The 27,983-nt window shown below is 39.4% G+C and overlaps 1 protein-coding gene across 1 annotated transcript; it reads left to right on the plus strand.

Annotated features, from left to right (window-relative positions):
• Positions 1-990: 990 nt before the first annotated feature.
• Positions 991-26,059, plus strand: LOC120635129 (phenoloxidase-activating factor 2-like). The gene is made up of 9 exons (XM_039906057.1): positions 991-1,041; positions 3,012-3,186; positions 6,422-6,497; positions 7,997-8,084; positions 10,482-10,597; positions 13,776-13,993; positions 16,747-16,922; positions 18,659-18,820; positions 25,902-26,059. Exons 2-9 carry the CDS (start codon positions 3,012-3,014, stop codon positions 26,052-26,054), a joined length of 1,164 nt encoding a protein of 387 aa, XP_039761991.1. The 5' UTR covers positions 991-1,041; the 3' UTR covers positions 26,055-26,059.
• Positions 26,060-27,983: the final 1,924 nt, after the last annotated feature.

Raw genomic sequence — 27,983 nt, forward strand, 5'->3', positions numbered from 1 at the left:
AGAATAGGAAAAAAAAATGTATAATGTTTCCTATCTCACTCTGTCCCATCTTAATATATATAAATCTCCTGTCACGATGTTTGTCCGAGATGGACTCCTAAACTACTGAACCGATTTTAAATTAAATTGGCACACCGTGAGCAGTCTGGTCCAACTTAAGAGATAGGATAGCTTAGATCTTTAATTATAGTCGCAATTTTATTTTATTGCAAATTATTTGTCTATAATTAATTGACAGTCACATGTTATATATATACTACTATACTTATTTAAGGCTTAGCGATACTGAATACTTTAAAAACAATATCAAACGCAGACGAAGTCGCGGGCAATAGCTAGTATACTTATATGTTTGTTTCTTTATCTAGATAATATTCGGACTTAAATAGGAAAAATAAGTTAATTGAACGAAAGCGACGTTGCATGCGCAAACATGCAATTTCGAAAAGCGAAAACGTAACGAGGTCATTCATGAGTAGATTTTACTCCTCACATTTTTCCCATACCGGGCGCCTTATATATGAAAGATTCTTAAGGAGTAAACTCCAATGAACGTCCTGTGATTTAACTACTAGTTTTTCTTTAATATTTATAATAAAACAGGTCCCAAGGTCCCTTGATCTGCTATGGGTTCTGCGCAAGGGCCGTGGGGCCCCGCGCGAAAGAGGGCCCCTCATATCTAATACCACTCTCTGCCTGTCTGACTGACTGACAGACACACACGCACACGCACACGCACACGCACACGCCCGCGCACGCAGACATCGCCTATAGTAATTTACTAAACTATTAATTACCCACAAATTAGCAAATACGTATTGTATTTAAGATACTTTTATACGTATTAAAGTTACGTATTGAGTATTGAATTGTATTTACCACTTTATACTTAGGAACCCATAGCAGACCAAGGGCTCTTTTAAAATATTTGTTACGGGTTAACGCGCTTGCTTAATCAGGCACAGCTGTTATTAGTAGCAGATTGTAGCTGTCCACAAGTGGTTGGCGCTTCGACAGTACGTAAACGTAATATAATAAAAGGTATATATTTTTTTAATATATTTTAATGTTTTACTAATAAACATTTTATAAATGGTGATTATACTAATTACAGCACCGTTTCACAGCATTTATCATGTCAAGCATTTAAAAATAATTTACGATTTTATGTGTTATTTTACGTATAGTAAATTTTTCCCCAAGCTTGCTCGTAACGGAAACCTTATTACATCGAAATAAAGCACATAATCCATGATATTAGACACGCGTGTTTTATTTGAACATAACCGTACTTGTGCTTTATTTATGACTAGCTGACACGCGCAACTTCGTCGGCACCAAATCGGTTATTGCAGGTTTTAATATCTTATAAAAACCTAGAAACTAATTGCAGCGCCATCTACCAGGTCCAGTTTTTTTTTCCAAACTATATTCATCCATACATCCATCCTCACAAACTTTCGCATTTATAATATTTGTAGGATGATACGCATGCATTTGATCGCTGTCCCATATGCATTGCGATTTGCTGTTATCTGTGAAGAGTTTTGTCCTTTATCACCAACAATCAGATCTTCATTAAAATTAGACAATACATGCTTGATTGTATACTACACTATACTTAAACTTTCAAATAAAAAAAAGAATTATTAAAATCGGTTCAAATTTATGAAGTAAAATTGATAAAAAATTTCATCCCATTTCCCGTGGGAAACCTATAGATTATCGCGATAAAAAGTATCCTATATGTTGACCCGGAATATCAGGTACTACTATAACAAATTTTATATCAATCCGTTCAGTAAGTTTCACGTGGTGCCCGGACAGACAGACAGACAGACAAAAATTAAATAAAAATCTGTTTTGGACTCAGTTATAGATTATAAATCAATATTAAATGTACAGAAATCTTCCAGTTACAGTTTTATTATGTGTATAGATGACCCGATTAAGTTTAGTTTTTACCTCACTGCGAGTTGTATGTTTACACATGGACGATTTTTAATTTACTCGGGAAATATAGATTATTGTTTTAAATTAACATAGAGGTTTTATGCGGTTAAAATAGTAGGCATTTCCTTAAGTGAACAAATATTTTTACCTTCTCAATTAGTATGATAAACACTAAATATTACATCAGTGATGTTAAATTTTATCAAATTATTCACATTTCATAACAGTTATGTTTAAACATGATTTAAATACGAGGCTATATGCAACGAACGATGCTTCGCTTTTAGCTAGTGCGCCTAATACCGCCACGACTATAAAATGCAATGTAACATACTTGATTCATAATCTACTATTATCTCACTTGTCTTATTATTTGAAAAGTCTTTTCGTTACTTTTTAGTGTAATCTATATTTTAAATCCCAACTAATATTGTAAATGTCAATGTAAGTTTTTCTGTTACGCTTTCACGCATAATCTACTTAACCGATCATCATGAAACTTTGTACACATGTTCTTGGAAGTGTAAGAAGTAATATAGGATACTTTTTATCCCGACATTAAGCTCGTTTCGTTTGGGAGAGGGGATAAGTGTTTGACTATTTTACACCATAACTCCGACAAATTATAACCGATTTAAATAATTATTGTTTACTATAGAGGTTATAATATGTGTATAATTTGGCCCAAACTGTGGTTGGAGATAGAGGACAGAACTCCTCAGCGGACAGCAGCAAACCCCTCATTGAAGGCTTAGTGATACTGAATACTTTACTTTTTGTTAGATCAACAACTAAATTTAATGCCACATCAAAAAACGAAATCAAACGCAGACGAAGTCGCGGGCAACAGCTAGTATCTATACATATAAAAATGTTATGTTGGTTTGTGTACGCTTCAAAAACTCAGAAAGTTCTGCACCGATCGACCTGAAACTTTAGCACGATATATAATACGCATCAAGGATTGTTTTTATCTATTTTTCCAATCACAATGTGCCACAGCGAAGCGTGGCAGGGGACAGCTAAAAATTAATGATGGTTTTTTTAATTAATTCCAGATGTACAAGCTTGCCCTGTGGCTGGCTTTACTAGCCGTGACAGAGGCTTTAAGTCAAGGTGTACTCAACACAACTGATGTCAATATATCACAAATCAATGAATCTGTACTCTATAACACCGCACCGAACGAGACCGAGGCCCAAATTTATACCCCGGAATCCACGCTACCACCAAGTTAGTATACACTTATAGAAAAGTCCTATTATAGTATAAAGGACTACGTAAACGATAAAAAAGCTTGGGTGTAAATTATTGCTCTAACCAGGTTGCTCTTCTAATATAATGATATTGTGAGATGGTGATAACAAAAAAAAAAAAACACCCGGCTAAGTTTGTTGTGGGCTTCTTCTTAGACCAGGACGCGTTTGGATCCCTCGTAGCTTTAGTTTCAAGTTTACGAATGTGGTTATCGCCATCGTCTCACTACCGTGTTATTCTTATGTACACATCAAAAGTGCCACCTGTGGACCTACTTGAATAAAGATATTTTTGACTTTGACTTTGACATGGTTTAACATTTATGCCCGTTTCACTAACGATGAACGGCGATGGCAAATGTTGAGTCGACCGTTATTGTTCCGATCGTCGTTCCAGTTAATGGTCTTCGCGAAAAGCTTCGACCAACATCTTAAGAAGCTTTCGCTTGGTTGTTGGATCTAGGGTCGCATACGGAAGGCAGTAGTCCTTGAAGCGGCGCGTATTGTGAGGAGGTTCCTCACTCTGGAGCCCTGACCGCTGGTTGCTTGGGCATTCAAAAGCCCCGCTGATGTATTTCTTATAAATTTTAATAGTGTTTTTTTGACAAGCATTGTTAAGAATAAAAAAAAATTATTATCAATAAACGATAGAAGATAATAATAATAAATGCTTTTAATTCAAGCCAAATGCCCACACACAAAAATTTAAAATACTGTGAAGACAAGCAATATAACCTAAATCAAATCAAAATTGCGATTAATAATACTGCAAAAAAAAATTAAATGAATATTAAAATTCAAATGAATATAAAACTACAATTACTTATTCCAAAAAAAAAATATCTAAAAAGTTTATTTCCGATTCCGAAATGCCGGGATGCACTTCATACATGCACAAAAGCACTGCATACGCTAAAATTGAAATATAGCCCGTGTAAGAGGAGGAATTTTTACATTTTATGCAATTTTCCTGCTGTATGCATACCCTGGCAAGAAACCCAGTGCACGCCACTGGCGACACCCAAGTGCTCGACATCCAAGTGGCGACATACATTGCCCAGAGAATCTCATTATTGGAGCGACGTAATCGTTTCCAAAAGGAAGCGATTCTGGAACCTGTTAAGGCAAAGATGTCGGGGCAGTCTTGCAGAAGCGAAAATATTTTTGAACAGTTTGGTTATTCTATTGGAAATGTTTTGTTTGTTTCTTCTTGGTATGGTGGGATACGACCGGTTGGAACTGAGGCTTACTGTAGCGTTGCTCCAGTACGTCCAGGGCAAAACAAGTGACTCCTTTATGTTAGGGTCGATAGGTTTGCATGTACCGGATGGCTATGCCAGTGCGCGTCGTCATTTGTTTGCTTTACCATGCTGAACTAAATTGACCACGCACGCCCCACTGACTCGTGGCGCTACGCTTTTTTTTTTTTTTTTTTTTTTGTCGTGGTGGAAAATCTTTATGGCTACCTCTGTCCTTTTGGGCAGGACAGAGGTTATGTGGGACTCGTTTACCCGAACTAAAAACCACCACGGCATGTCCCTCTCGTTGGATTTATTGGACGTCCGGGGAACCCGTTGTACTCTTCCCAGAGTGCGCTACGTTTGCTCAATTACCTAACTAATAGTAATTCGGAACTGGATATACGAGTATTGTAAACCCCGTCGCTTCAGCTCCAAAAGGAAATTAAAATGTCATTAGAGAGTACGTAATCTAAGATATTAATTAAATGTCTGAATGTTTTGTTGGAACGAAGTTCCTCACGGCAGGCTTGGAGGGGAAAGGGATTTTGCTGCGCGACCGAACTGAAAAATGTGATAGTAAAACCGTAAGAAAAAATCCGTGGAAAAAAGTGCGTGGAAAAGTGCGTGGAATAAAACCGTAAACTATTTCTTTGTAATTTTATGTTGTGAAACAAAAATAAAGAGACATATTTTGTTATTTTAGTTGATAATTTGAATTAAAATGTTTTTTTTATTTTAAGTAATTTATTATTTCCTAAAATACTGAATTTCCTAAATACTTTCTAGTACTTAAATAAAAACTAATCAGGAAAATTTAAGAGAAAAATTAAGAAACCTATATAAATTTGAGTACGATTTTTTTTGCAAATTGTGATTCTACATTAGCCGAAGGAACTTCGTTCCTACCTGGTGTCCCACGATACCACATAATTTTTTTATTAATATTTTGAATTTTAATTTTTGGTTATTTTTATTATCGTTTTATTTTATTTATTTTTTTCTTAATGTTATATATAGCTTATTTTTATGTTTTAATTTAATTTAATTTGTTTTAATTATTACTCGTTCGTACATTCTTTTAATAGCCCGGGGGGGACGAATTGGGCAACTGTAATGTCTTCTTTGCGTTGCTAAATAAATAAATAAATAAATATTTGAAGCACAAAAAAAATGCGGTACCTAAGCTACCGCTTTAAGCTAAGTTGGCTTAGTAACACACCTAATCTAAGAACAATCCTCGGCATACATTTATCTTACACCAATCGATTTTCACTAGGCAACTCATATAACCTAACTTGTCTATGGTTCTTGCCACAAGTTGTATTTTGTGTTTGTATTATCATATTTTTCATTTTACGCGTGGACTTAAGGTTAATAAATATAAATCATCTGTCAAGTGTCAGTGTCCGTTTACGGATTTTCATACCATTCATCACTATAGGGTCACGGGTCTCCTCTCACAATGTAAGAGGAGACCCGTGACCTATAAGTAGTAGTAAAGAGGTTAAGTAGTCACCGGCGTGCACTTCATAGATGCACAAATGAACTGCCTACCTTTTTTTTTTTGCGTGCTGGAAAAGCTATCTAAGCTAGCCCAATAAAGATAGCAATAAATCTTTATTGGGCAGGACGGAGGTTAAAAATTTCATACAACTTGTATAGAAGGAGATTTTTTCAATTATATGCAATCTTCCTGATTTATGCCTACACTGGTTCAAACGTCTACGAGGTGGACTCCACACACGTTTTTGGAGGCGGTTAGTCACTCCATGCCATTAACCAGTAATTATTTAACCTCTAATGTTCTAAACGTTTACCATCAAATGAGAAAATGGGAAAAAGATTGTGAGCTATCAAGATTTCGCGCGTGTGAAGTGAGACACCATGCACTGCACGCCAAAATGGCTGAATGAGGATTCTGTAAGTTCTTAACTCTGTGTAAGGTAGTAAAGATGTTAATTTTTATTTCAGCCGCTGAATGTATAACTACAAGTGGCGAGAATGGATTTTGCGTCCAGGCCTATCTTTGTGACATGGATGTCGAAAGGTAACTTCGTAATCCTACTAATATCCTACTAATATTATAAATGTTTGTTACGCAATCACGCAAAAACGGCTTAACTGATTTGGATGAAATTTGGCATGCATGTAGCCTTTGACATGGAAAAGAACAAAGGATATTTTTTATCCCGGAAAATAAGAGATTAAAAACCTTAATCCGCACAAACGAAATCGCGTGTATCGGCTTATTTTAAATAATCTTATATCTTTAAACAAGCAATTCTTGTATATACAAGAGTTGCTCTCTGCGGAATCTTGGAATCGGCTCCAACGATTTTCATGAAATTTAGTATACAGGGGATTTTTTTTTTCGGGGTCGATAAAGATCGATCGGTCGATCGATCTAGCTAGGATTTATTTTTAGAAAATATCATCTTATTCGTGTTTTCCGGTAGTAACCAATTTGGTGAAACGAAGTTGCACGGGTCAGCTAGTATATATATTAATAAGCGAAGCAAAGTTTTGTACCCCTTGACAGAAGTGCGTGGTTGCCGGTGTACTAACATATGAGGCTTAACACCTACGCCTCATTTTTATGGGCTATGGCTTTCAACTTACTTGCTTGTTCCTGACAAGGGATATAAGGTGTCCACGTGTTAAAGCAAGGGAACGGGGAATAGAAGTTTGCCCCCCTTTTTCTATAATGTATTGCCCAGAGTTTTCATGACATTGAATACGGTTCTAGTCCAGGTGGTAATTGGGCGTCCTTAGTAGGGTAGAGCGAAATTAAATAGGAACCGGTTTGTCTGTTTAACCGGTTAAAAAAAACGAAACCGAAACATTAACCGAAGTGTTTCCGTTACCGGGGTTAATGATCGAAAATTGAATTGAATGATTCGATGAGATTTGACACGACCCCCTTTCCCCCTTAAAATCTCACGTATTTTATGAACGCCCCCTTACTCGTATCTACTATTACTTGATTAAATGAGTTAGGTATCTTAATTTTTTTTAAATTTACGATAGGCCAGTGTTTGACGACAATCATGCCCGTTAGAAAGCAATGATGAGGTCTAGGTTGGAGCACGCTTGCCTCGAAAAAGCCTATTCACTCTAGCCTTGAAGGTACTCAAATATACGTGGCAGGAAACACAGTTGCCGGGAGGGCGTTCCACATCTTAGCGGCACGTATCAGAAACGTGGATAAAAAACGTTTCGTGCGTGTTGATGGAATATCAACCACATAAGGATGCCACCGCTCACGGTGTCTCGCTGTTCTATGGTAGGAACAAGATTGTGAATTTCCTGAGCACACTCACCGAAGTATATCCGGTAAAAAACCGATAAACAGGCAACATTGTGTCGGTGCTATGGACTATGTAGTTTCGCCTGTGTTAACGATTTGTCACCTATAATTCTCCTGGCGCGACGATCCACCGAATCCAAGCTTCAAGCTAGCAGAGCCACCCCACAGGTGACTGACAAGTTATCACACAAAAGCTGTTTTATTGATCTGGCACCACCATAATGTCTTTTTATTTTCAGATTTAACAAGAGCTGCCCGTCACCTGAAAAACCATGCTGCCTCCGTCTGGAGGATGACGAGTACTCGGATAGTTATGAAGACGCTCCGGTAAACTTAATAATATTTATGAATACTAGCTTTTTTTTTCTATTCCACTACAAGTTTGCCCTTGGCTGCAATCTCACCTGGTAAGTGACGATGCAGTCACGGGTTAACCTGAGGGAGTTTAGTAGTGCTACCCCTAATCGGTTTCTACGCGACATCGCACCGGAACAATAAATCGCTTTGCGGCACGTCTTTTTCGGTAGGGTGGTAACTAGCCACGGCCAAAGCCTCCCACCAGACCAGACCAGAGAAAATTCATAAATCCCCAAAGTGCCCCCTGGCGGGAATCGTAGGTACTTGATATTCAAAATTCAAAATTTCTTTATTCACCTAGGCCTATCACAGGCACTTATGAAGCGTTCATACATATACGTTTACATAATTGTAAGGGGATGGTGATAACTTCGTTCGCTAACTTAAACCTAAAGCTACGAGGGTTCCAAACGAGTGTTGGTCTAAGAAGAGCCAACAAACTTAGTCGGGTAATTTTTTTTTGTTATCACCATCTTCCAGTAAATTTAAATTAAGCTATGAAGCTAGAGCAATTCACACCCAAGCTTTTTTATCGTTTAAGTAATCCTTAATATTATAATAGGATTTTTCTGTAAGCCTACGTTTTATATAAACTTTGAACTTATTGAGAGAAATCTCAAAGATTTCATTTGGTAATTTGTTATAAAATAATATACAATTGCCCTTGAATGAATTTGCAATTTTGTGTAGCCTAGTAAACTGCACAACGAGTTTGTTTTTGCTTCTAATATTTATATTGCTACAGTCCATTTTCTTTTTAAATTTTGATATATTTTTATAGATATAAATTAAATTAAATAAGTTCTTAGCTTAAGTTCACACGCTCACCGTTGTGCCAGGGAGGTCGTCAAGAAAGTTATTTCATAAACCAACTTTTTTCTAGGTTTCCAATTCGACTGTACGTTTTTTTGTACATCTGTTATTCGATTACTCCGCCAAATATAAACCGATTTTAATGATTATTTTTTTGTTTGTTACGTTATATTCCCACTCGGCTTAAGTTTGTTAAAATATGTTGAAAGAAGTAGCATATTTACTGGATACTACAGTAGGAGCTTATAACAAAAAATGTTTATAGATTCATCCTTTTTATCATATTGACGGCCGACTGGTGCAGTGGGCAGCGACCCTGTTTGCTGAGTCCAAGGCCGTGTTTTCGATTCCCACATCTGGAAAATGATTGTGATGAAATGGTTTTTTTCAGAGTCTGGGTGTTTATCTGTATAGTATAAGTATTTATGTATATTGTTCATAAAAATATTGATCAGCTTAGTACCCATAACACAAGCTACGCTTACTTTGGGGCTGGATGGCTATGTGTGTATTGTCGTAGTATATTTATTTATTTATTTATTTATAAGCCCATTACCAGCCTACTACAGAACACGGGTCTCCTCCCACAATGAGAAGGGGTTAAGGCCGCAGTCCACCACGCAGGCCCAGTGTGGATTGGTGGACTTCGCAAACCTTTGAGAACATTATGTAGAACTCTCAGGCATGCAGGTTTCCTCACGATGTTTTCCTTCACCGTCGAAGCAAGTGAGATTTTGAATTACTTAAAACGCACGTAACTTAGAAAGGTTAGAGGTGCGTGCTGGGTTTCGAACTCGGCCCCCCGAAAGTGAAGTCGAGCTCCCGCTGTCCTATCCACTGCGTTATCACAGTTTCATTTAAAGATTACTTATCGGTACTTACCGATAAGTAATCTTTAAACACTTTTTGTTATAAGCTAATAAGCTAAGATTTATGAAGCTATTGCAGGTTGGGTCCAGTAGCTTTTGCGTTGAATATAAACTAGCGGACACGCGCGACTTCGTCAGCGAATGAGCCTACTTTAAAAAATATTCGTATGTTGTCGCGGACTGTTTTATAGAACTTTAAAAAAAACAACAATTCCGATATACTTACTACCTACCTCCGTCGTTTGGCGTAACGTTTACCGTTCACGCCTCGCACGAATCAGAATCTCTCAAAAAGGATATTTTTTGCAGTTTTTGCCCGAGATTCCAATATAAATGAATCCTAGCTAGATCGATTTATCGCCTCCGAAACCCTAATAAATATACTAAATTTCATGAAAATCGTTGAAGCCGATTCCGAGATTCCAATTATATATATACAAGAACTGCTCGTTTAAAGATATAAGATAAGATATAAAATTTAATATGAACAGCTGTTTGGCCATCGAAAGGGGCAATGCTGCCAGCATCTTAGGAACTGTGCCTCGCTGCGGTGGTGTCGAGTACGTTTTAGATTTTATTTTGTTTTAAATACTTTATTTTAGGTTATATTTATAAAACAAATGTGAAAGTTGATTGTTACAAATAAATAATATGAACAGCTGTTTAAATAGTTTTAATTTCACAGCGACAAATGTGTGGATGGAGTCAACCAAATGGCATTGGCGTTGAGGGGGCTTCTACCATTGGTGGACAACAAGACACCAAATTTGGGGAGTTTCCTTGGATGGTTGTCATTACTAGGTAAATTGAGCTTTTTTTGCGGAAGCGGTAATAGCCCAGTGGGTAGGACTTCGACTTCACTTTCTGAGTCCAAGTCTGTGGGTTCGAGTCCCACAACAAGAAAATGTTTGTGTGATGAATAGTTTTTCAGTGTCTGGGTGTTTATCTGTATATTATTACTATTTATGTATATTATTGGAGCATTAGGTAGGAGCTCAACTTCACTTTCGGAGGGCCGAGTTCGAATCCCAGCAAGCACTTAACATTTCAACAACAAGTTATGCGCGTTTCATGTAATTAAAATAAATAAATATAAATAAATAATAAATAGATATACTACGACAATACACACATCGCCATCTAGCCCCAAAGTAAGCGTAGCTTGTGTTATGGGTACTAAGATGACTGATGAACTATTTTTATGAATAACATACATAAATACTTAGAATATACATAACACCCAGACACTGAAAAACATTCATGCTCTTCACACAAACATTTTCCAGAAGTGGGAATCGAACCAACAGCCTTGGGCTCAGAAAGCAGGGTCGCTGCAAACTGCGCCAATCGGCCGTAAAATATCACTGCTTCAACAGTGAAGGAAAACATCGTGGAGAAACCTGCTTGGGAGTTCTACATAATATTCTCAAAGGTGTGTGGTTTCCACCAATCCGCACTGGGCCCGCGTGTTGGAATAAGGCCTTAACCTCTTCTCATTGTGAGAGAAACCCCGTGCCCCGTAGTGGGTTGATATGATAATTGGGTAAGAGCTCAACTTCACTTTCAGGGCTCCGAGTTCGAATCCCACGCACGTCGAACTTTTCTAAGTTATGTGCGTTTTAAGGTAAGGTTGTAACTAGCCACGGCCGTAGTGCCGACCAGACCAGAGAAAATTCAGAGAGTATGAAATTCCCAAATTGCTACTCGGAGATCGAACCGGGAACTTCCCATTTAAAACCACAGCGCTCAACGCTTTATGGAGGTCGTCGAATTCAAATACAAATTCAAAATTCATTTATTTCAAGTAGCCCAAGTTTATAAGAACTTTTGAAACGTCAAGTCAGTCTGTTTGAAGTGACTCTAACTACCGTCTTCCGTGGACTATCACAGTCCACCGACTAAAAGTCATTACTGTAATAGGCTCCCTGTAGGGAATCCCTCAGTGCCTGAAGACGAGTCTTCGAACAGTGCGTGTTGCCAATAATGACCTATGGCTCTGAAACATGGTCGTTAACTATGGGCCTCATAAGAAGGCTCAGAGTCACTCAGCGGGCGATGGAGAGAGCTATGCTCGGAGTATCTCTACGCGATCGAATCAGATATGTGGAGATTCGTAGAAGAACCAGAGTTACCGACATAGCTTAACGAGTCGCGAAGCTGAAGTGGCAATGGGCCGGGCACATAGTTCGGAGAAAGGATGGACGTTGGGGTCCCAAGGTGCTGGAATGACAGCCCCGGACTGGTAAGCTCAGCGTTGGTCGGCCCCCAACGAGGTGGACAGACGACATTAAGCGTGTCGCAGGTAGCCGCTGGATCCAAGCGGCTCAGAACCGTGGAACTTGGAACTCCCTAAAAAAGACCTATGTCCACACTCTAAAAAAAATTGGTTATTCCTAACAAGATAGTGATTGTTGTGATCAAGCATCTTGATTCCATACGAGCCTAACAAGAACATAGATACATCAAATAAGATGATAATGATTGTTTATCATAATTCAATGGACTGGGCAACTGTATTGCTCCTATTATTGTTACTTAACTAAGGCATATTCTTAACTGATTCAATTTACGTACTTGTTTAAGCTAAATAATTAAAAATGATCTAATCATACAAAGAAGTAAATAATAATAGAAACAACGTATTTATTGGTTAGAATCAATGAACATACCTACATTGTTAGCTCAATCTATAATGAACTTGCTGCTATAACTAATCAGCTTTTGTTGTTATGTTTATTATCATAATTGTTATAATTTATATAACGTCAACTAAGAGAAAATCTCTCTTAGTTGGCTTTCTTTTTTTAGAGTGCAGCAGTGGACGTCTATCGGTTGATATGATGATGATGATGTTGATGAATATGGCTTAAATAGGCTTTTCGACGACCTCCCTGGCGCAACGGTGAGCGCTGTGAATTTAAGTAGGAGATCTCGGGTTTGATTCCTGGCAGGGGCAAATTTGGGAATTTATAATATCTGAATTTCCTCTGGTCTGGTTGGAGGTCGTGGCTAGTTACCACCCTACCGACAAAGTCGTGCCGCTAAACAAAGTCAAAGTCAAAAATATATTTATTCAAGTAGGCCCATAGGTGGCACTTTTGATGCATACATAAGAATTACACGGTAGTGAGATGATGGCGATAACCACATTCGTAAACTTAAAACTAAAGCTACGAGGGTTCCAAACGCGTCCTGGTCTAAGAAGCGATTCAGTGTTCCGGTGCGATGTCGCGTAGAAACCGATTTGGTGTATGACTACCATACTCCCTAACACGTTAGCCCGCTACCATCTTAGACTGTATCCAGTGGCGTGCATATAGGGTATGCACAGGGTATGCAGATGATATAAAACGAAGAAAATCTCCATTAAAAGTTATAAAAAACTTAAGGAATAATTAATTATTTACTTTTATAATACGATCAGACCAGAGAAAATTCAGAGAGTATGAAATTCCCAAATTGCTACTCGGAGATCGAACCGGGAACTTCCCATTTAAAACCACAGCGCTCAACGCTGTATAAAGGTCGTCGAATTCAAATTCAAATTCAAAATTCATTTATTTCAAGTAGCCCAAGTTTATAAGAACTTTTGAAACGTCAAGTCAGTCTGTTTGAAGTGACTCTAACCACCGTCTTCCGTGGACTATCTATTAATTTAATCGTGTTATAATTAAACATTGTAAAAGTTATAAAAAGCCTACCCTTATTTATTCCTCGTACTGGAGATTTTCTTCATTTCATATCATCTGGCATCTTACTTACGTGAGATTGCAGTCAAGGGTTAACTTGTAGGGGGGTTAAAAAACAAAGTCAAATTAATGAAATTTTATTATATATGTTTTTTTTAGTTATTACATAAATGAATTTGTTTAAATTAAGATTTGCATGTCATATATTATAACTAAACATGTATACCTAAAATTTTTATGCAAATAAAAGAATTTGAATTTGAATTTGAGAAACTGTTGATTTATTATAGGAAGGAGCTAATCAGCGAGGATCTGACTGTGGATGCATATGTCGGTGCGGGTAGCTTGATCCACCTGAAGGTAGCTCTCACTGCAGCCCACGTGGTGGCTGGCAAGCAGAACCTCACGGTCCGAGCTGGTGAATGGAACCTAAAGTCCACTGATGAAGAGTTCGGCCACAGTAGCAGGAATGTCAGTTCCACAGTCGTACACGAGAAATATGACAAAGGTGTGCTTGTATTTCTTTATTTATGCTTTACTAGCTGTTGCCCGCGACTTCGTCTGCGTTTGATTTTGTTTTTTGATGTGGCATTAAATTTAGTTGTAGATCTAAAAAAAATAAAGTATTCGGTATCGCTAAGCCTTAAATGAGGGGTTTGCTGCTGTCCGCTGAGGAGTTCTGTCCTCTATCTCCAACCACAGTTTGGGCAAATATAACACATACTGTAAACGCTATAGTACAAAAATAATTATTTTAATCGGTTATAATTTGTCGGATGTATGGTGTAAAATCGTCAAACCCCATCTCCCAAAGGAACCGAGATTAATGTCGGGATAAAAAGTCGGTTAAGTAGTTTTTGCGTGAAAGCGTAACAAACAAACTTACATTGACATTTATAATATTAGTAGGAATTATTGATGTGAATTTTTTTGTTTCTATTCGTACGGTGGGTCTTAAAGAACTTGGTTCCAACCGCATGGACAGTTTCCACAAGCCTGTTGTTCAAATCGTCCACAGAATCGCAGTCTAGGCAATCAAACAGGTATCGCAGTTCCAGTTGAAAGCTCTCGGGGTATTGGTTATGAGCGTGAGTAGGCCGGAGCGTGGACTTTATCAGTCTGACCCTTTCCAGCTTTACGTTTATATTCAATGTGCCTCTAACCATACAATGATCACTTCAGGTTTTCATCCTGTTGATCACAGAAACAGAATGAATATACGCCGTTTGGTCGACATGATGAAGTCAATCTCGTTTCTCGTTGAACCATCGGGGCTCATCCAGGTCCATTTCCTAAGTGGCGGCTTCTTGAATAAGAAGTTCGTCATAAAGAGGCTTTCCTTCTCCATGATAGAAGATAGGCGAGGGTAAACCTGATTTTTGGCGTGGCGACACATGTAATTAAATAATGTACTTAAGTATATAATGTACTAAAGTATATAATCTAAATAAGTATATAATGTAAGTAAGTATATAATGTAAATAAGTATATAATGTACTTAAGTTTATAATGTAAATAAGTATATAATGTAAATAAGTATATAATATACTAAAGTATATAATATACTAAAGTATATAATGTACTTCAGTATATAAAGTACTTATAAAATAATGTACTTAAGTATGTAATGTAATTAAGTAAATAATAAACGTAAGTAAATAATGTAAATAAGTTTATAATGTAAATAAGTATATTATGTACTTAAGTAAATAATGTACTTAAGTATTTTATATAAATAAGTATATAATGTACTTAAGAATATAATGTAAATAAGTTATTAATATATTTAAGTAAATAATGTACTAAAGTATATTATCTAAATAAGTATATAATGTACTTAATTAAATAATGTACTTAAGTAAATAATGTACTTAAGTATATAATGAACATAAGTATATAATATACTTAAGTATATAATGTATTTAAGTATATAATGTAAATAAGTATATAATGAACTTAAGTATATAATGTACTGAAGTATAATGTACTTAAGTAAATTATATACTTAAGTATTTAATGTAAGTAAGTATATAATTTACTTAAGTATATAATGTAAGTAAGTATATAATGTGAGTAAGTATATAATGTACCTAAGTAAATTATATACTTAAGTATATAATGTAAATAAGTATATTATGTACCTAAGTAAATAATGTACTAAAGTATATTTTCTAAATAAGTATATAATGTACTTAATTAAATAATGTACTTAAGTATATAATGAACTTAAGTATATAATGTAAATAAGTATATAAAGTACTAAAGTATATAATGTACTTTAGTAAATAATGTACTTAAGTATATAATGTACTTAAGTAAATAATGTTATAATGTAAATAAGTATATTATGTACTTAAGTATATAATGTAAATAAGTATATAATATAAATAAGTATATAATGGACTTAAGTATACAATGTACTTAAGTATATAATGTAAATAAGTAAATCATGTACTTCAGTATATAATGTTAGTGAGTATATAATGTACTTAAGTATATAATGTACTTAAGTATATAATGTATTTAAGTATATAATCTAAATAAGTATAGAATGTAAATAAGTATGTTATGTACTTAAGTAAATAATGTACTTAAGTATATAATGCACTAAAGTATATAATGTCCTTAAGTAAATAATGTACTTAAGTATATAATGTACTTAATTAAATAATGTACTTAATCTTGTGCGTGCAATGTTTTCAACAGCAAATATTGTGAGACGGACATTTTTCATGTCAAAATTGGCACTTCTTTTTATGGAAAAATAAGTATTATAAGCTTTAAAGTTTTTTTTTTTTATATTTTTTTTGTATAATTTTCACTTGGTCATTTTGTCTTGGTAATAAATAAATAAATTGCGGTTACAAAACAAGTAAACATTTAATTGAATAGGCCCTTCACGATTTGTTTGGTGTGGAGTATAAAGATTGAAGAAATTATAAATAACACCATATAGATTCTCCTGCTTTTCGCGGAGTATTGCAAATAAAGCTTGATTTTCATGATATATCATGGAATTCCGCAAAGTAACGCCTGCTTCTAAGTTCTATCCAATACTAAGTATAATAGTTTTTTTTTGTTGAGAGTTTAAAAAATTTCTTTCTTGAGTTTCAGTAGTGGTAGATTTTTGTTACAGTTCGGATGTAGTATTTGTTTTGTATGCAAAGTATACAAAATGGATTATAAGAAAAGACAGCCAACCTTTTTGCTAGTACCCAAAGATGATATTTAATAACGTTCTCTATTTTCATATGTTATTAGAAAAAATGCTCCACGATGTAGCACTGCTGTTCCTGAAGCAGTCGATGTTTGCTGTGCCCAACGTTGGAGTGGCATGCTTGCCACCGTCGGACCAACTCGTGCCAGAGGATTGGAAATGCATCGCCTCTGGCTGGGGCAAGTTCAAGAAAGGAGAAACACAGCATATACTGAAAAAGGTTCTCAGTTGTTAGTTTTTTTAATGAAGTTATGTTTTTTTTATTAATACAAAATGTAGAATATGTTTCCTACACACACGCACACACACACACACACACACACACACACACACACATACACACACATAAAAACACGCGCACACTAACAAACAAATCAAATGTACCTCAAAAATAGCTCACCTGATGTAAAACAAAAATGCGTCACGATAAAGGAAGGATTGGAGAGATGAGATAGGATAAGATAATGTATTCTACAATACACATATTGTTGTATGTGTAACACCCGGACTTGGTTTTTATTTCGTTACAAAGATTCAATTTTTTTGTAAATCAATTTTTTTCTTCTCCACCGCCTAGTTTTTTTTATTTTATTTATAAATAATTATTGACAGACCAATCATATAGCTCACCTGATGTAAAACAAAAATGCGTCACGATAAAGAAACAAATACGTAATTTTTTGGAGAGATGAGACAGGATAAGATAATGTATTCTACAATACACATATTGTTGTAGGTGTAACACCCGAACTTGGTTTTAATTTCGTTACAAAAATTCAATTTTGTTGTAATCCAAAGTTTTTCTTCTCCGCCTATTTTTTTTTTTATTGACAAGTAATTATTGACAGACCAATCATATAGCCCACGTGATGGTATTTAGAAAGCCAGAAGGGCGTGCAACGAACACGTCCCGTAACCTGCCGCCCTAAGTTCGTTAACCTAAAGCGTAGATGTCAAAGCTAGATGCTTGTAATTATACTGGCAACCACGCAAGTCAGACCGGCACACAGCATTGCTACTTAGCCGCACAAATAAGCATAGCGGTATAGCGGTAGTCCCCGGACGAGCTCTGTAGCAAAAATCTCTACTACTACTCGATAAGCCGGTTACGCCCAGTACCTGTACCTCAGTTTTAAATCTATCTATATATGTAAAAGAGAAAGTGTGTGGGTATGTTTCGTAAAGGCTCCGAAACGGCTGGACCGATTTCAATTAAACTTTCAGGGAATCTCCGGGTTGACCTGACGAGTAATCCTGTGAAGTTTGGTGACGATCGGAGCACTCCTATTTTTGAACTGTCAAATACAGATTTTATTTACTATGATGATATTCTATTGTTGGGTGTAGATAATGATCTTCACCCGCTCGAGAAGAGAATGAATACGGAGATAAATGATTTAATATATTATGACACTTAAATTAAAAATTTATTGATGTAAGTTTATTGTTTAAATAAAATAAAGCAAAATCTAGCCCGGCGAAGCGGGCTGGGTACACTAGTGTGTTATAAAAAAACGTGTGAGCCGTCACGGGACGCCTGGCAGATGTGAAACATTGAAATTGTTTTCTGTGAGTTATTGCAGATATTGCATAATGAAAAAAAAATACAACCAAATGGATAACCACTCCTTGGATAGAAGCAGGCGTTACTTTGCGGAAATCCATGATATATTATAGAAATTAAGCTTAATTATAAATTACACCATACAGATTCTCCTGCTTTTCGCGGAATATAGCAAATTAAGCTTAATTTTCGTGATAACCACTCCTTTTTGTGAGTCGGTTAATAATGACTTTTTTTATCACAAAATTAATATTCATTTTTATTGTTACGTAGAAAATACAAAAATTCAATCATTTAGCGTGGCGATGCGTCGTCACGGACTGTCTCACCACGCCGAAAATCAGGTTTACCCTCCGCCTATAGACGTTTCACATCAATAACTTTTTTTTCAGTTCAAGATGCTGATGGTGAAGCATCAAGAATGCCAGAAGATGCTACGCACAAAACTTGGCTACTTCTTCGACCTGAACTCCTCGAACCTGTGCGCAAAAGGTGAAGTCGGGGTGAACATCGCTGCCGGAAATGGTGGATCGCCATTAATCTGCCCCATTAAGGTTTAAATTACATTTGGTATTTATTTATATATTTATTAGTAATCCAACTGCGTTACAAATTATTTTGGTTTACGGTTTATCTTATAACTAAAATAAGGTCAAATCTTGATTACAAATCTAAACTGTGACAATTAAACAATAGTTGCAAATACATACTTTAATTCATTCAAGGGCAATTGTATATTATATAACAAATTACCAAATGAAATCTTTGAGATGTCTCTCAATAAGTTCAAAGTTTCTTTAAAACGTAAGCTTACAGAAAAATCCTATTATTATATTAAGGATGTGAATTGCTCTAGCTTCATAGCTTAATATATATTTACTGGAAGATGGTGTTAACAAAAAAAAAAAATTAACCGGCTAAGTTTGTTGTGGGCTCTTCTTAGACCAAGGCGCGTTTGGAACCCTCGTAGCTTTAGATTTAAGTTGGCGAACGAAGTTATCACCATCCCCTTACAATTATGTAAACAAACGCGAACGCTTCATAAGTGCCTGTGATAGGCCTACGTGAATAAAGAAATTTTGAATTTGAATTTGAATTTGAATTTGAATTTGAATTTGAATTTGAGTGTGTGGATGTGTGTGGATTCGAAATGTTAGTAGCTGTGAACCTTACGGGTTTCAACAGCGTCACCGGTGGGTCGGGGCGAGCGCGTAGCGTCGCCTGATGAAGGGTTTTGAGCCCTAGGGCTCGAGGAAAATCGGGGTGACGTCTACCTAGGGGCGTCTCCTGCGAGACTCGGACCTCGGCTTAGGCGGACGTCGGAATTTGGTGGACTGATCGGACGGTGATTAGTCCGTACGTCCCCGTGGCCGTGGGTTGAGTCCACGTCCGGGTGACGTAAGAAATCGGGGACCTCGTCTTCGCCGGCGAAGACGCTGTGTCGTGGTAACTATGTCGTCGGTGTGTAGCCCTAAAGCCCTAGCATAGGGAGCGTTGTCCGTCGTTATGTCGTCGTCGGGGTCGTCAAGGACGTGTCTCGGTCGTCTCCTATTAGGATCGACGTTTGGATTGGGCGTGTATGAACACGCCTTCACCACTAACGGGTTGGGATGAGACTCGGTTCTCTTAAAGTAACTTTTAGAGAGCCGTTTAAAATAACTAGCTATCGTAGGGAGGTCTAGGTCCCTATGAAGGTCAGAGTTGCGCACGAACCACGGGCAGTTGGTGGCCATGCGCATGAATTTGTTTTGCAGCTTTTGCAAGCTGCTAAACGATCTGTGCGGGAGATGTGCAAACACGGGACTCGCGTAGGTCATTATAGGGCGAATACAGATTTTATACAAGGTGACCTTGTGTCTGAGGGACATTTTACTTTTGCCGCTAATCATGGGGTAGAGACGACTTAGCACAAACGCGGCCTTTTTACGGACCCTGCGAATGTGCGCTGCGAAGCTCATACGCTTATCGAAGGTGACTCCTAGGTACTTGACTTTATCTTGCCAAGGGACGGGGCGCCCGTAGAGGGTTAACTGTTTGCGATTCCATCGGGGATACCTTCTGAAACCAGAGAAGAGCACCGCTGCGCTCTTCTCCGGGTTCACCTCGATCCTCCAACGCTGGAACCAATCGCCTAGGCGGTCGACCGCGTTCTGGAGGCGAGCCCTAATGGTGTTGGGATTAATGTCGGTGGCGTAGACGGCGGTGTCATCCGCGAATTGAGCGATGTGGACTTTATGAAAGTCCTGTGGGATGTCGCTAGTGAAGAGCGCATAGAGCAAAGGGGAGAGCGAGGAGCCCTGAGGGACTCCCGCTCTTATCGGCCTGGCAGTGGATAGCGTACCGTATATACGGTAACGGAAAGTGCGGTTCGTGAGATAGTTCCTCAACAGGTGCACTAACCTGTTGGGAACTCCTAAATGGTGGAGCTTGTAAAGCAAGCCTTCGTGCCATACTCTGTCGAACGCTTTAGCCACGTCGAAGAATATAGCACCGGTCGGAATGTAGCTCGTTAGGCTATGGAACCCGTGTAGGACGTGTTCCGTGAATCGGTGCGCCTGATGGACGCAAGAGTGTTTGGCTCTGAAGCCGAATTGCTGGTCGTTGAGGAGCTTTCGCTCCTCTACGACTGCCTTTAATCTATTCAGAATTACCCGCTCAAACACCTTTGCCAGTGAGTTGAGTAGGCTTATGGGGCGATAGCTAGTGGGAAGATTGCGGGGTTTGCCCGGCTTCGGGATACCTATTACGTTTGCTTCTTTCCACGAGTCGGGAAAGTAGCAGTGTGCCAGGAATGTGTTGAAAATAACAACCAGTAGGTTTATTATTTCACCGGGGAGTAATTTGAGCGTTTTGTTGTTGATGGAATCGGGACCGGGGGCTTTTTTACTGTGAAAGCCCTTGATAATCGTATGAACCTCCTCGCAGGTCGTGGGTGGAAGAGGGTCACCATCGGGGGGCAGGGAGAAGAGTGTTTCGAGTTCGCTTTCGACTTTCAACACTTGGGTCCTATCTATTGATATTGTTCTAGGGGAGCATTGTGCTTCTAAACTATCGGCCAAGCACTCGGCCTTATCGATATCGTCAAAGGCGGGCGGTTGGTCGGGTCTAAGTAACGGTGGGGTTGCTGCGACTCTATTACTCTGTGAGAGAGAACGGGCCAGCTTGTAGTACTCTACATGCGATGGCCTGAGCTCTCCCAAAAAGCGGTCCCATTTATCGTCGCGTAGTAACTTGAGGTTATCCAAAAGTTCCCTTTGGGCCTTCCAGAGAAGTCTCCGGTTACGTCTGTTTGGACATTTGTCATGGGCTCTTTGAAGGCGGTTCTTATTAGTGATCAACTGTCTAGCTTCGTCCGGGAGAGGCCTACGGACGGGTCCGATCGGCATTACCCGGGAGGAGATGCTGACAGAGTGACCGATGTGGTTAACCAGGTGCTGTGAGGCAACACGGGCGTCTTCTAATGAATCTATGGTGTCAGGGATTCGAGAGAGATGCTCCGATTCTTTCGACTTTAGATGCTCTGCGAGCGTCTTGTAGTCGATGATCGTTCGGGACGGGGGCGCCTCTGTAGGCAGGGGACCTAGCTGGAGCTGAACGGGACGGTGGTCTGAACATAGTTCGGATAACACTTCCAAAGAGTATACTTCCAGAGCGATATTCTTGAGAAGTGCTATGTCTAGTATGTCCGGTCGGTCGTTGAGTCTGTCGCTGTTAGGGAAGCGGGTCGGACTGTCAGGGGCGACTATAACGAAATTGAATTCGGGTCGCATGAACAGTTTGTCGAGTTTGATACCTCGATTGTTATTTACACTACTGTTCCAGTTAGTGTGTTTGGCATTGAAGTCTCCGGCCAAAATGACCGAGTCTCCTAGGGAGAGGAGTGCGCTAAGATCGCTCTCTAAGAGCGTCTTTGTCGGGGGGTGATACACTGATGCTAGTATGATCGGCGGATGGCCGGTCATACCCACCTGACATACTGAGACTTCCATGTTGGTAAGACTGGGAGGATCGAGGGGAGTGCAGTGAAGAGCCTTTATGTAGTAAATGGCAGTACCACCAAGCCTACTGGTGGTTCTGTCATTTCGGACTAGATTATAATTAGCGATTCGCGGATCGTTATTGCACGATTTTAAAAAGGTCTCTTGCACTAAGAGGATATCGGGTTGGTGTCTAACTACAAAATCGCGGACAAGCGCCATTTGATCGATAAGGCCGTTTGCGTTAAAGAAAGTAACGGCCAGGGAATGGGGTTTGAGTCTACCGTTAATTGTACTAGGCATTGTTGATGATTTCTTGGACTCGCCTTATGGTACTAAGTAAGCCTTGATATTTTTCATAGGCTCCTAATAGGTTAATCTTAGCCTCCGCATAGAAGGCTTTGATTTGTTCACCGTCGATTGAGTCGACGATGAACTGAGTTCCCTGCATTGCCGAGGCTCCGACAGGGAGAGAGTTCTGGGGACCGGCGGCGGACTTGGCCGCCGACGTCTGGGAGAGCAGTGAGGCTGCAGACGGGGGGGCTGACGAGGCCCCGGATGCCTGGGTGGCGGTGGTGAGGGGAGCGTTGTTCGCTCTGTAAAGAGGTCTGTTCCATGCACTGGTAGCTGGTACCGGTGCCGGAACGAAAACCTGTTCGGGCTGGGGCCGAGCTGCGGCGGGTCTACGACCGTTCGAGTGACCCCTTCGCCTGGTCGTCCGAGGTGCCTTCGGGCAGCCGCGATAATTCGCGGGGTGCCCTTGGGTCCTGCAGAGTACGCAGCTAGGGGGCTCTTCGACGGTCCTATCCCGCCGGGAGCAGTCGGAGGTGCCGTGGTCGTCCAGGCACTTTACGCAGCGGGGGCGGGCGAAGCAGTTCCTTGCGGAATGCCCGTAGAGCTGGCAACGATGGCATTGGCCGATCTTGCCGCGGTTGTTTGGCCGTTCGACATTAATGCCGGATAGCCTGCAGACTGTAGACAAGTTGTAAACTTGTTTACCTTCCGGTGTCAATTCGATTATGGCCAGCACCATATCGTAGGGAGCCCTGTTGCGGGCGTTGTACAGCCTGTGTACTTCAAGGACGGGGATTTTCTGGGACAGAAGGTCCTCTTTGATGTGTTCCGTGTTAATCTCCTTGGGAATCCCACGGATGATAACACGGAGAAGTCTCTCCTCTTGGAGAGCGTAGGTGTGATAACCTACTGCTTGCTCTCTGAGGAGAGTGGTTAGCTTCCGATGGTCGTCGGAAGACGGGCATTGCACCTTGATGCCAATGGCCGTGGAGCGGGCGGAGGAGAAACTAATTTCTCGCTCAGTGAGTTTCGGGAGGAGGTTAATCCACGCGAGTTTTTCCCTAATGAAGAGAGGTGGGACTTTTTCCCTAGCGGGTTCCTCCATGGGGGAGTCTTCGGACTCCTCCTCGGGGGTTGTCTGGGAGTTCGTGTCGGGGTTGCGCGCACGTTTGTTCGGTACGGGTGTCGGGACGGGGTCGATGGTGACCTTCTTCGCGGGGTTACCTTTCGATTTAGAGGGTTTTAGTTTCCTCTTCTTGTGGGAGACGGTGGTGAAGCCATCGTCTACCTCAGAAGAGGCTGGGGAGGTCGAATCAAAGGTGGTTAGTTTTGGAGTTTCCTCCACATGCATTAGTTGCCCTGAAGGGGCTGGGGCCGCGGTTAAAACGGGTCGGGCTAGTCGGGGGTCCCGGGGGGACTCCTGCGAGCTAATCAGACTGGGCGTCTGATCGAGGGGGTTAGGGGCGATCTGGAACCCACGCATGTAGTCTGCGTGGTTCCTCTCTAGGTCGGCTAGTAGGGCTGCCAGGTTCAGGTTGAGGATCCTTGCGGGATCCACAACTGCCCCGGGCAGTAAATAGGGTGGCCTCCCCACCATTGCAGGGAGGTGAGTACCTAAGGTGTGGCCCTAGGGGCCCTCACCCTTCGGGGGTGAGGGTTGAGTACCTAACGACTTACAACCTTCACTGCACAGCACTGACACAAACACAACCGAAAGTGAACCAACAAAAAGGCCACCAAAACACTGCACTGAAGTGAGAGTCTCAAGCCGCATGTGTGTTGAACAAGTCGATTGGAGCATCGACTGCGTACTCAAAAGTACGCGAGTTCAGGCAACCGTCTGCAACGGATGCAAGAAGCGAAGTCTTTGAATTTGAATACAACATTTACAAAACAATCAGTTACGATATTCACAACAGCATGAATGAGTGGGAGTGGGTGTGAGTGTGCGTAAGTGTGTGTGTGTGTGTGTATGAGTGTGCAAATGTACCTATGTGCTTGGGCGCGTGTGTGAGTCTTCATTTATGTAGAAGTGCAATCTTAAATGAATGATTTCACACCATTTATTATCTCTCGCGATGCAGTTTAGTTGTTTCATTCTTCAATTGTGTTTTATATCAAGTTTTGAATAAAATTGATTATAGTTTCTTGCCAGATGCAATATTATAGAATTCTGAGCATAGTTTGTAATTAAAAGCTCATCTAGTAGAGCTTTCGGGGATGCAGTTTGTCCAGGCAAGAACTACTTCCAAGCTTATATTTTAGTTGCCGGTGTACGATGAACACCCAGACACTGAAACATTATTTATTTATTTTATTTATTTAAACTCTTCATTTGTACACCACTACACAGTTAGAAAAAAAAAAAAAAAGAAAAAAAAAATTACCAGGATGCCCCGGGTTCGATTCCCGGCAGGGGAAAATTGGGAATTTATAATTCCTCAATTTTCTCTGGTCTGGTCTGGTGGGAGGCTTTGGCCGTGGCTAGTTACCACCCTACCGACAAAAACGTGCCGCTAAGCTAGTTAGTGTTCCGGTGCGATGTCGCGTAGAAACCGATTAGGGGTATGACTGAGAGGAACGAGAAAGAGATGAGAAGGAAAAGAGAGAAAACACTTAAGAAGGTCGGCTTGAAGTAATGCCCAGCGGTTCCGTGCAGACCTGGCAGATAGGGGGGGGTTGTTTTAGTCCGTGCAAGTTGGACATGCCCTGCCATAAGGCAGAAGTCCGAAGGGATTTTTTTCCTCCTCGTTCAAAAAAAAAAAAACAAATAAAAAAAAAAAAAAAAAAGGGGTATAACTACCATACTCCCTAACACGTTAGCCCGCTACCATCTTCATAAACCTAAGAGCTAAGCTCTTGTCGGTTATACTGCTTCATCATTTGACGGCCGACTGGCGCAGTAGACAGCGACCCTGCTTTCTGAGTCTATGGCCGTTCGATTCCCACAACTGGAAGATGTTTGATGAATGTTTTTCAGTGTCTGGGTGTTCATCTGTATATTATAAGTTTTGATGTATATTATTCATAAAAATATTCACCAGTCATCTATGTCGTTTATTCTAGTTCCCGTAACACAAGCTACGCTTACTTTGGGGCTAGATGGCGCTGTGTGTATTGTCGTTGTATGTTTATTTTACTTTTTTTGATTTTCTAACTGTGTAGTGGTGTACAAACAAAGAGTTTAAATAAAAAAAAGTGTTTTGGTGTTTATCTATATGTTATAAATAGGTATATTATTCATAAAATGATTCATCAGTTATCTTAGTACCCAAAACACAAGCTACGCTTACTTTAGGGCTAGATGGCGATGTGTGTATTGTTGTAGTATATTTATTTATTTTATATTTAACTATTATAACAGGATCAACGTGACCGCTATATGCAGACCGGTGTCGTTGCTTGGAGCATTGACGGCGATTTACCGATCGTGTTGACCAGCGTGGCGGCCTATCGAGCCTGGATAGACGCCCAGGTCACTGCCAATGGACTAGATCCTACGGACTATTCCTTCTAGGTGAGGACACGAAAGTATGGTCTCCGTAATCACAATCCAAATTCAATTTTTTTTTCTATTAGGCCCAGTTTATAAGCACTGATAAGTAGTGACTCTACCACTGGTTCGGAAGGAAGATTCTCACGAGAAGAGCGGCAAGAAACTCAGCAGATTGCCCTTTTCCAACATTAACTATTCACATTTTTCATTTTAACATTAATTTTGATGTGATACGTCTATAGGCGAGGGTAAACCTGACTTTTGGCGTGGGGATTTTTTTAACACGCTTTTATTAGCTTCACCTGTATGTATGTTTGTGTGTATGTTTGTAATTTTTAATTTTGACATGTATATGTATACATGTCAACATTAAAAAAAAAACAATTATAATAGGTTGTAGTTGTAGGCCTAGTTTATAAGCAGTTTTGAAACGTCAAGTCAGTCTGTTTGTATGTACTATACGTTATCCATACATAGTAGTGTGTTTAGTGTATACAGTTAACTACGTTACACATATGAGGATAACCTGTGCTTTACTTATAATTCAGGAAGTTAAAGCGTGCAGCCTCTTACAAAGAAAACAAAATCACACTATGATTGTAATGCTTTACCTTTCAGTATGCCACATCTGACCACTGTTGTTAACTTTTATGTAGGTCTCAGACCTATGTAGGTCTTTTGTAGGGAGTACCAAAAGCCACGGTCCTGGGCCGCATGTTTCCAGCGGCTCCCAGCTTTATGGATATAGTTTATACAAAACAATTGCGCTGTTTCACCGATGTGAAACAGCGCAATCCTGACCGATGGCCAGGCTTGACGGCTCATACGTTTTTTTCTATCTTGTGAAAGATGAAAGCGGAGCGGATGCTTACGAGCAACCTTGTCGTTCAAAAATTCATCAATCGTATACTCACAACGATTTATTCAATGTGTTTTAACACATTGTTTTTACTAAAGTCAAAGTCAATTATTTCTTTATTCGAATAGGCACATAGATGGCACTTTTGTTGCGTTTATTATATACAAAATGTGTACATAGCAGTGAGTAGTGATGACGATAACTAAAATCGCAAACTTAAAACTAAAGCTACGAGGGTGCCACGCGCCCTGGTCTAAGAAGAAGCCCACTACAAACTAAGCCGAGTTAAAAACTTAGCCGGGTGAAATATTGGTAGGTCCAAAATTACCTTCGGGATTATATAAAAGCATATACGCAATCATATGCACGTTTTGCAAACGATATGCAGATAACTTATGTTCAATTCGAGTAAGGCGGTTGTTTTGTTCTGTTTTTACAGATACCATATTGTTATAAATATATTATGAAGCTAACGTAAGTATAATTCTTTATATTTTTTTTCAGGGTTTTCAGACTGTTCTTAGGATCGCGGCTGGATTTTTCAAGTTTTTTATGCATGTTTATTATATATTATCACCTATTTTGTGGGCCCTGAACGCATGACAAATATCACTAGAACAATATGAGTCGGATCCTTTTCTTGAAACCGAGTCCAATTGACAAACATACAGTACATGTTAGAATTACATTATTTGGTATTATTTAAGTTGTTACTGTAATAGTAATAAAGAAATAAATAAATTTGATGCAAAAATATTATCTTTTATTTTCCAAACCACGTGTCATCCCGCTACGTGGCTAGTTACCTACGTAAAAACGTGCCGCTAAGGAATTTAGCGTTCCGCAGGGTGACGTATCTGGTGACAGGCTTACGATGGCGTAAATCTTGCAATCACTTCTGTCAAACGTCTCATTTGTTTATTTATTGTATGGAAGAGTGTAGCTTAACAGCAGCGATCGCAAGAGTCACCCTGCTGGTACGATGTCGCGCAGAAATCGATTTGGGGTATGCCGTATGACCATCATACATATAGCAGGTTAGCCCGCTACCATCTTAGACTGAATTATCACTTCCTCTAGCAGGGCTAGGA

The sequence above is a fragment of the Pararge aegeria genome, chromosome 26 (assembly GCF_905163445.1).
Source record: "Pararge aegeria chromosome 26, ilParAegt1.1, whole genome shotgun sequence".
NCBI classification, from domain to species: Eukaryota; Metazoa; Arthropoda; class Insecta; order Lepidoptera; family Nymphalidae; genus Pararge; species Pararge aegeria.